This window comes from Dermacentor andersoni, chromosome 3 (assembly GCF_023375885.2).
Source record: "Dermacentor andersoni chromosome 3, qqDerAnde1_hic_scaffold, whole genome shotgun sequence".
NCBI lineage: Eukaryota > Metazoa > Arthropoda > Arachnida > Ixodida > Ixodidae > Dermacentor > Dermacentor andersoni.
The window spans coordinates 158,103,582-158,112,695 of NC_092816.1; the positions used below are offsets into that span (position 1 = coordinate 158,103,582).

Genomic DNA, 9,114 nt, shown 5'->3' on the forward strand with positions numbered 1-9,114 from the left:
ATGTACGACAGCTGCGCATGCGCACACTATTCACGCCGAACACAAGTGGACAGATGAGTGCTGGCAGCAGCGTTCCGCGTCCCTTATATCTCTACAAGATTGTCCTTTCATCAGCAAAATGGTCTGTGCTAGTAGTGCTACAGCGTAATTGCGACATTGGGGGTCGTGGTGAGATATGTTTATCAAAATGTTGCGAAATATATCGCAAGTCTTGACAGATGATAGCATTCACGCGAACAACAAAGAAAGAAAGAAAGAAAGAAAGAAAGAAAGAAAGAAAGAAAGAAAGAAAGGGAGTGGCATTTGTGGGTGAGCAAGACGCCTTTATATGAATACATTTAGCTGCACCTCATGCACGAACCAGAGGACCGAGTCCAATATCGCCTTGCGCTGTTTTTCACAACGTATATATATATGCCTGGTGACTACAGGGCTTGTGAATATCTGGCCGTAGTCCCGAAAAGGCAGATCCCGGTGAAGTGAATGGGTTGGGAAGTCCCAAAAAGGTTCCGAATGGTGTCTCAGGCCCCTCGGTCACATCCTGTGCAGGTTCCACCTAATAATGGCTCGCAGTGCGAGACGGTTTCATCTCCGCAACGCAAGCCTTGGTTACATGTAACTTGCACATGGTGTGACCGAGTAACCTTGACCACTATGCAAGATCTTTTGTGCGCCGTCCAGGTTATTATGCAGCTGTTGGCTGCAAAGGTGGCAATAGTGGTAAAACAGCACTGCACCGGTAACAACAAGACCAACAGCTTCGGCAAGCCTAGTAGGTGGACGCCTCTCAGTTTAGCGTGCCGTAGATGACCAAACCGGAAGTAGTGGCATCGGCGTAAACATGTAAAACCTAATTTAAACTGCGAGACACTATACGTTCAATGGGCGGACTGTTGCGGGCACCGCCTCGCTCTGCCGGAGCCTCCATCGTACACGCCGTCGAAGAAATAGCGAAAGCACCACGGGGTGGGATTAAGGGCGATATACTTGATTGCCGATGACTCCACTGCCGCTGACGCAGTGTATTTTTTTTTTTGTTGCAAACTTTTCCAAAATTGCGTCCTCTCATCTTAATTTTTACGACTTCGATAAAAATTGTTGCATGGCATTTTAAAACCCTGCCCGGTCGCACCATCCGGTCTTAAACAGTAGGAAGGTCATGCGCATGTCCTCTGGAATTGGCAATAAAATGCCCATTTGAAGAATACTGAAAACGGCGGAGCCTGTGTGTTTCTGGTAGCTACGCAAGAGCATAGCGTTTCATACAACATTTACTACAGGGAAGTCTGTCTCTAGCGTCTACGGGAACTGAAAGCTTGGCGCTTCAGTAAGCATGGGATTGATGGGCAGAACATGGGTTCGCCTAAGCTTCGTCCTTCTGGCTTAATACGGCAACCTGACTTTGTTAACTCGTCATTTTCTACCAAGTGCTGTTTAATAAATAAATGAACATCAAAGTTGCCCGACGCCAGGACTCGACAGTAGGGCCTCTGGCGCAAGAAGTCCGTTATTGAAACTATTTGGCCACGGACACATGCGTCGATAAGCGGCATAGAACGCAGTTATAATTATCTCGCCGGAAAGCCAGCGTGTCTAGATTTTGCTCCCTCGACAGTCTGAACCGCTGCGATTACTAACGATTGTGCGTGTTCGCAGTCTCCTGCACCCACGAAACAATAGATCGCACTGAAATAACAGGACAGTGAAGGCAGATACAGCGTAATAAACGAAGGCACAAGAGCGCGAGAGAGAGAGAAACGAAGAGGGAAAGGTAGGGAGGTTAACCAAGGACGGCGCCGGTTGGCTACATCAAACAAATCTACCTAAATACTACCTACCATTCCGATGGTGGCTGAAGGATAGCAGCGCTAGAGTTTCCTCTAGTAATTATTGTAGGAAACTGCTCAATAGGTTTCGTTTGGCGCTTCAAATTTGGATCCGATGTTGCATTAAAAAGAAAAGAAAGATTCCAGTGTTATTTTTTTGAGCGGAGTGTCAGTGTTAAGAAGCACTTACACGCCACGTGTCACGCACGATGCTTCAAGTCAGGATCTTTTAACTAAAGCTGGGATCAGCGTAATTAACAATGTAAGCGTTACAGTATAAGCATGAATGTGCTGCGCTTGTGGCTGGCAATTCCGCGATGCACGACCAGCAAGAACGACTGATTTGGCGCTCAGCTGTTTCTTGCCGGATGCTAGCCGCCACCGTGGCCCTTCACGGTTTTTCGTCAGACACACCATGAAACCTGCAGTCGCCGAGTGGACCGCACCGACAAGATGCTACCTAGGCTGTAGATCAAATGCGCCTGCGTTTTCGAAAAGTTGGCGCGTCGCATGCAATCAGCGGTGCATTTTCACGATGGTTGCTGTGGAACAATATCTGCCCGTGACATGCGAATCTCGTAGCCCGAGATAAAAACGAAGGCGGAACACACCCAGTTTCAGACTGACCTCATGCTTATCAGAACGACCGAGGTGCGTTTAAACGCTATTTTTATTAGGAGTAAGAAGCCGCGACTATAGTACAGAAAACGACTCTGTAAAGCGGTTATGCGTCAGCCTTACTTCTTCCTCACAGTGGTTCCTTCGAGCCGGGTACATAATCTGGTTGTGCGCGTCTTCCTCGCGGAACTTACTACGCAGTGACGGAAACTTCCCATGTAGACAGAAAAAAGGCTGCGGCTAGGAAGAGGAGATGTTTCCCTTAGCGAGTCTTCTTTTCTACAATAGCTCTCTCCTGTAACAAGCAAGCTGGCTTCAAATTATGAGCAAGAGAAGTTAGGTGCCCGTGACAATGCACTGCTCTTACAGTTACCGCGGCAAGCCAGCTCTCAACGCACATGGCGCAGTAGGTAGCCATTCCGCGAGCCACGGGTAACGGTGCGTCCCGGCGAGGAGGCACATCGGCTGTCTCGACGCGAAAAAAAGAAAGGAAGAAAAGCACGTACTAAAAGAAGATAAAAGGTTTATTAGCAGATGTCTGGCGGCTACGTCAATCCGGCCATGCCGAGGATGTGAGGGAGGTCGGCGGTGCACTCGGGAAAAGCCCGGGCGCATCCAGCCAGGCCCTGCGAGCGGCCCGTCTTCGCGGCGGACACGAACACCGAGGCGGGACCCGCGAGGACCGCCACGTCGGTGTTGAACAAATGCGCGGTCGCGTTGCCCACCTGGCCGAGCCGCAGTGCGTCGGCGGCGCTCTCGCACACCATGCGGGACACGCAACCGTGGTCGTCCATCTCCTTCAAGAAGCCGAACAGCAAGTTCGCCTGTTGCTGCTGCTCGTTGTTGATCCTGCAAGTGGAAGAAGCGAAAGTGAATTGAGGCTCTTTTTTAAGGACGGCAGGGAGGGAGGGTAAACAGTAATTAGAGTCCCATTTGCTACATTACACTGGGGTTGGGGCATAGGGGTTAGAAAGAGGGCCGAGAGGAAAGTGAAAAAAAATGCGCACTCAGAAAACAGACACAAGGAGTTTTTGAAGTTCCCAAATGGCACAGTGGCTGACGCGAGTTGCTGCTGTGAAAGGATTCTATCGACGATCTGCGCCTGTTGAGCCGGAACCTAAATTCCAGCGCATTGTCTTTTTTTTTGCATTTCGACCATTTCGAAATACGGCCTTGAACAAACGCGCACGCTTGCGGTCACTAGCAGAATGATATGAAGAGAGGCATTGCTGTGGGTATCCTGTAACTATACAAAGTTAGCCTGCGGGTGCTAGCATGCAGCGTAGAATAATGGGAACTTTATTTGCATCCATTGGCGGCGGTCGGGAAAAACATGTGCCGCCCGCGCCCCGAAAGGAAATGAATGACGTCCCAAAGGCAGGTAACGGAATGAGGAACACATCAAGCTGGAGTTGTAGAATACAAGTTTAACCACGCGCACGAACACTTGCAAATTCTTGTTGCACTCTTGCGAATTGCCGCGGTAAAACGGGGGAAGATAGAGAGAAATATGAGCGAAAGGTATTAAACCAGCCATAATAAAAGCCTAAGGGTAGACTAAAATGGCATTACAATTGAAGGCACAAAACGGCAATACGTATGCGGGATATGACAGGGGGTGTTTGATGCAACTTTAACCAAGCTTGCAAAGTGGCGCACCTTCAGAAAAGAGTACTCAAGGCGTATTATTTGCAGCCGTACAGAGCGAATGGAAACTTTTCCTGAAGTGCAATTAGTGAAATTGTCGGCAAATATTTATGTAAAATTTTGAATGCTCGGAGCAGGACGCAAGCTTGAGTGCAAGAGCATGCTCACTACGCCTGAATTAAGATATTTTAATTACGCCAGAATGTACACTGTCCTCCTACCGGCGCTCTTCAACAAAGCACACTGAATTTAAACCGCGGTGCCTTAGCGGCTATGGCGTTGCGCTGCGAAATATGAAGTCGCGGGTACGGTTCCCGCGCGCAGTGCGATTGGCCTGCAATACAGAAACGCCGGCGTACTTCGATGTCGGTCCGCGTGAAAGAACAGTCGAATGGCCATAATTCAGGGACAGCACTACGGTATGCATCATAGGCAGATACTGGGCTTCGCAAGTACAGCCCGAGAATTGAATGTTAGAGTGTTACGAACAAAACCACGGTCTCTGCACGCTTGCGAGTCTGGCTGCCGGCGTAGTGCCTAGTATTTTCAGAGAACGAAGGTCGCACGCTCGCTGTAAGAAGCAATCGAGCACGAGCAATCAGGCAGCAGGTCAGCGCTGTCGCTTTGAAACATGAAAATCTGCCACTGTTTACCATAAGCGAGAATAGCGGGCTTTGGAAATGGGGCAGGCTGCGTTGGTAAAGCGAATCTTTCGCAGCGGTGTGATGGACATAGCCAAGTGCGCAGTGGTGGAGTCTTTCTGGTCTGGTTTGCGTGCTTCAGGAACTTTTCCAAGAACCCGGCCAAAGGAACAATGCGAAAGGTGACGAAATAACACTGTTCCTGAGCACGCACTAAAGCTTATGCCTGAAAACACATAGTCAAACTTGTGCATAAAAATTGAAAGAATTATGTAATGGCACATCAAAGGTGCTGAAAACCATGACGAGTACTAGCAATACGCTGTCAATGGCCGTCGCATTACTAACGCTACTCGATATGGTGAAGCTGAAGTCAAGTTAACAGCCGGTAGATCGAGAGGCGACAACGTATGCACATTGAAAAAAAAAAAAGAGAAACATTGGTAGCGGACGTTCGAAATACTTGAAGTAGGCGGAAAAGCACGGACCGACCACACTGGATGTATACATGCGATGTACAATGACACGCACCGTTTGCAAGTGGCAGCACAAAACTGACGACGCGGCGATCGCGAAGACGCCCCCGCGTCATCTTCGAAAGGCAACGTGAACGGACAGAAAAACGAGAAAGCAAAGCAAAAAAAAGACATACGCGGCGCTGTGTCTCTTTTACTTGGCTTTCTTGCAGCCCCGTTCGTTAACAGTTCCTATCGAAGATGAATAACCAACTCGTTCCATTTATGAGCTTGGCGACGCTACCGCACGCCTCAGGGTCTTACTTGAAGATGTCTTGAAGCGCTGAAATCGGGACCCTCACTACCGTCGGCTCGGTGGTGGTGGTTGTCATGCCTGGCGCCAAAAGAGCACTGCGTGCGCTCAGCTCGTCGGACGGGGAGCCCACGATGTCCGTGCCGGCCCTGAGGTTGAAAGTACCCTTGAAGCCCTTGCTGAGCATGGACAACGCAGAAGCGGCCATGGAGATCTTGAAGCCGAGGATTGCATTCGCCGTAGACGCGATGCCACCGAGCGGCAGGAGCAGGCTGCCCACGAATACGCCAAGTACGCCGTGCAGCGCGGCGATGAACAGGAGGCAAATTACGGAGCACTTCATGATAGTACGATAGGAGAGGTAGCGTGCAATAACTCGGCGCTTGTCCACGCCTTGGTATTTATATGTTCCGAATCGCAAGTCACGATGGGATTCAAGAAATTGAAAGGTGGCGCTGTTGACGTCATTCAAGGCATTTCAAAGGGTTTAAGCGTCACGTGACCACTGATCCGGAAGTAGGAGGAACGCTGGCTAGATAAGTGCTTTCTCCGCTCATTGCAGACTTTTTTGTTAAAGGGAGAAGAGGAAAGCAACATAACCGAGGGGGGGGGGTGAACCTGTCGTTGGTTTCCTCCTCTCTCTGGTGATTGCGACGAGAGATGGGCGTGCTTTTGGGGCTCTTCACGTTAAAATTAGAATGAGCTGTTGTGACGTCGGTATTGAGCTAAGCCGTAGCGGACGACTCGGCATTGGTATTGTCTACGCGAGTTTTTTTTAACGGACACCCAATGCGCGGTGTGCGGGCGTTTTTTTGCACTCCGCCTCTTTGGGCACACACCCGAGAATGAAGCCTGTCACCTCGTTCTCAGCGTGGAAACTGCCTAGCGTCGAAGCCACCGTGGCGGGCTGCTCTTCGCAGGCGGTGACCCTTGTACACAGATTGAAGGTAAAAAATATTTCCGCATGGTAATTGCACATTTGCAGGATCAATTTTTACAACTGCTCGTGCAAATATACTGTTGTGGAGTAGCAACTGCTCCATACCGAAGAAATAATGTACTGCCACCCGAGGCGCTAACCTAATGGCTTAAGCGGTGTTCTGCTAAGCCCGAGGTAGTGAGTTCGATCCCGGTCGCGGCAACCTCATTACAATGCGAGTGGAATGCGAAAAGACTTGTGCATCGCGCATTTTACGCACGTGAAATGATCTAAGGTGGTCACAATTAATGCGGGAGACCCCCACTATGGCGTGGCTCATAAACAGATCGTGGTTTTGGCGCGTAAAACTCCAGAATTTAATTTCATTTTGATGTACTGCGTGAAATTTGCAATCCAGACTTGAGGAGTGTTAAACATTGAGCGCCGATTACCCTATATACTTAATTCCACGAAATGCCAAGAAGCAAATATAAAAGCATAGATAGCACATGCGCCGACCAAAACAAGTGCGATAACCAAATAACCAAGCAACATCGGAACGCAAAGTGCACACATCACCTTCGCAGTGGCGATAAATAGACGACAGGCGTAAGCTTGCGGCACGATCATAAAAAAAATAAAAAGGCAGGTAAAAACGGCAGAAGCGACAAAAAGGAACGAAAACAACTGAAAGCAAAGATCTTAAAAAAAATAAAAACTGTGGGGAAGAATGCGGATACGAAAACCGACCTAGCGTGATCATTTATTAAGCTAGAAATTAAAATAGTAAGAAAATTGAAAAATAAAATGAAACAAAGCAGGAAAGACTACTCGGCTAACTAAAGAGCCGGAAAGTGTGACCTAAATGGAAGTCATGCTTGGCTATACATAAAAAAAGAAGCTGATTTGTCCTAAAGTAAACCGGAAAGCGTCCTAACGACAATTGATGTTTCGTCAGATGGGAAACATATGCTTCACTAAGTTCTTCCGCTTTTCTCGCGCTTTGAAAATAACTTTTAATTTCATCCAAGTGCAGTACGCAGGCGCAGCTCCTACGAGGAAGTAAATGCAAAGACTGCGCGCATCTGGGGTAGAGATGAAATCGGTTGAAAAAAAAAGAAGCATTGAAAATTTCGGGACAAATTTTTTCTTTTTTTTCAACAAACAACAAATGGAAAAAAAAACAGAGCTTCCTCGCAAAAGCCTTTTGTTAGGATGCCTCTCCTTTAGACGTGTATAAACGTTTGGTCAAAGGAGGGAGTTTGGGAGTCTGCGAAGCGCCTGAATCCACCAATGGGGGGAGGGGGGGACAAGGACTGCGCTCCAACCAGCCGTTGAGTCCCCTCGCCTGTCGGTACTGCAGATTCCTTATTCTTCTGCGAAATGTGAAAGAAACTGGTTAGACTTTGGAAATGTGAACACCAAGCCACGCAAAAGGCTCGGAGGGGATCGCGTGCAAGAACTTGTGTACGTGCACTTCTAGCCTCAATGTTCGCAAGGCTTCGTTTGCTGGACAGCGAAGCGTTGACACGTCAAGCGTAAATGAATCGGGCACAGATTGATACAAATGTCGGTCTTGACGCTTTGATGTGGAATCAATACCTTTACGTGAAATCGTGCCTAGATGTCGAATCCGAAAGCTCTGCTTGAACTTTGGGAAAACAATAATGTAGCAATTGTATTGTTTTCAGTGTTACAGAAAGAAATGTGTCTGGTTTTTCGTAGCTTTCATAGACCGCAATCGTCTTTTTTTCAATTTTTTGTATTTATATGAAAAAATATTCATGAAGGAACCAGCTTTTTTACGCCCCTCAAGATTTTATGAAATTTTACCTCTAATCCCGTGCTCCAGTGGTCGCAAATATTGTTTGTTGGTTACTCATGCTTCTACCCGTTGGCGCGTGTGATAAGTACAGATAGGATGTGTCGGCAGTAGAAAGAGCAGCTTTAGGCCTTTATAACGGGCACTAAAATGGGAATTTTACGCATATATGTGTAAACGCCAAACACTGTCCTTTAGGAATGTTATTGGCACAATTAATACGAACTTGCCCTACGCATCAGAGGACGAACTATGATTTTCTAGAAACACAATCCACTAAACACCTCTTTGGTGAAATTCTTTTTATGATTTGGATAAAACGAACTGGCACCGCCATAACAGTTGTAAAATTCCGGCTGCTTTGAAGTAGTGGCTTTGGTGTTGAGCTGCTGAAGCGGAGGTCGGGAGATCAAGTGCCGGCCGTGTCGACCGCATTTCAATAGGAATGAAATGAAAAAAGAAATGCCCGTGTAACGGGTACCCGGCGCACGTTGCATAATGCTTTGAATGAACCCGGAGTCAACCCTAAGAGCGTGCCTCATAATGATATCGTTACGTTGTAGTGATGGTGAAAAACCCCGTAGAAAAAACTCTGAATCACGAAACTAAGTTTTTATTGAGTGAACCTGCGTGCAGAAAAAACAAAAAAAAAACAAAGCAACAATCAAGACCGAAAGACCGAACCAATCAAGACCGAAATCTTACTTGCGAGTCAAGTGAGTCTGCTTTTATATATGACGGAAAGCTGTTCGACCATTTCATGGCACGACACCTATTGTCGAGAAGAAAAGAACTCTTCAACATGACGATTTTTCTAGTTGTTATTGACAATAGGTGCTCTTTGTCATGCCAATTAATGGTCGAGCAGTTTTT

At 47.6% G+C, this 9,114-nt stretch overlaps 1 protein-coding gene across 1 annotated transcript; it reads right to left on the minus strand.

Annotated features, from left to right (window-relative positions):
• Nucleotides 1-2,950: 2,950 nt before the first annotated feature.
• On the minus strand, nucleotides 2,951-5,881 carry LOC126524573 (uncharacterized). Its single transcript, XM_050172878.3, has 2 exons — nucleotides 5,512-5,881; nucleotides 2,951-3,293 (listed from the first exon to the last, which is right to left on the minus strand). Exons 1-2 carry the CDS (start codon nucleotides 5,841-5,843, stop codon nucleotides 2,990-2,992), a joined length of 636 nt encoding a protein of 211 aa, XP_050028835.1. The 5' UTR covers nucleotides 5,844-5,881; the 3' UTR covers nucleotides 2,951-2,989.
• Nucleotides 5,882-9,114: the final 3,233 nt, after the last annotated feature.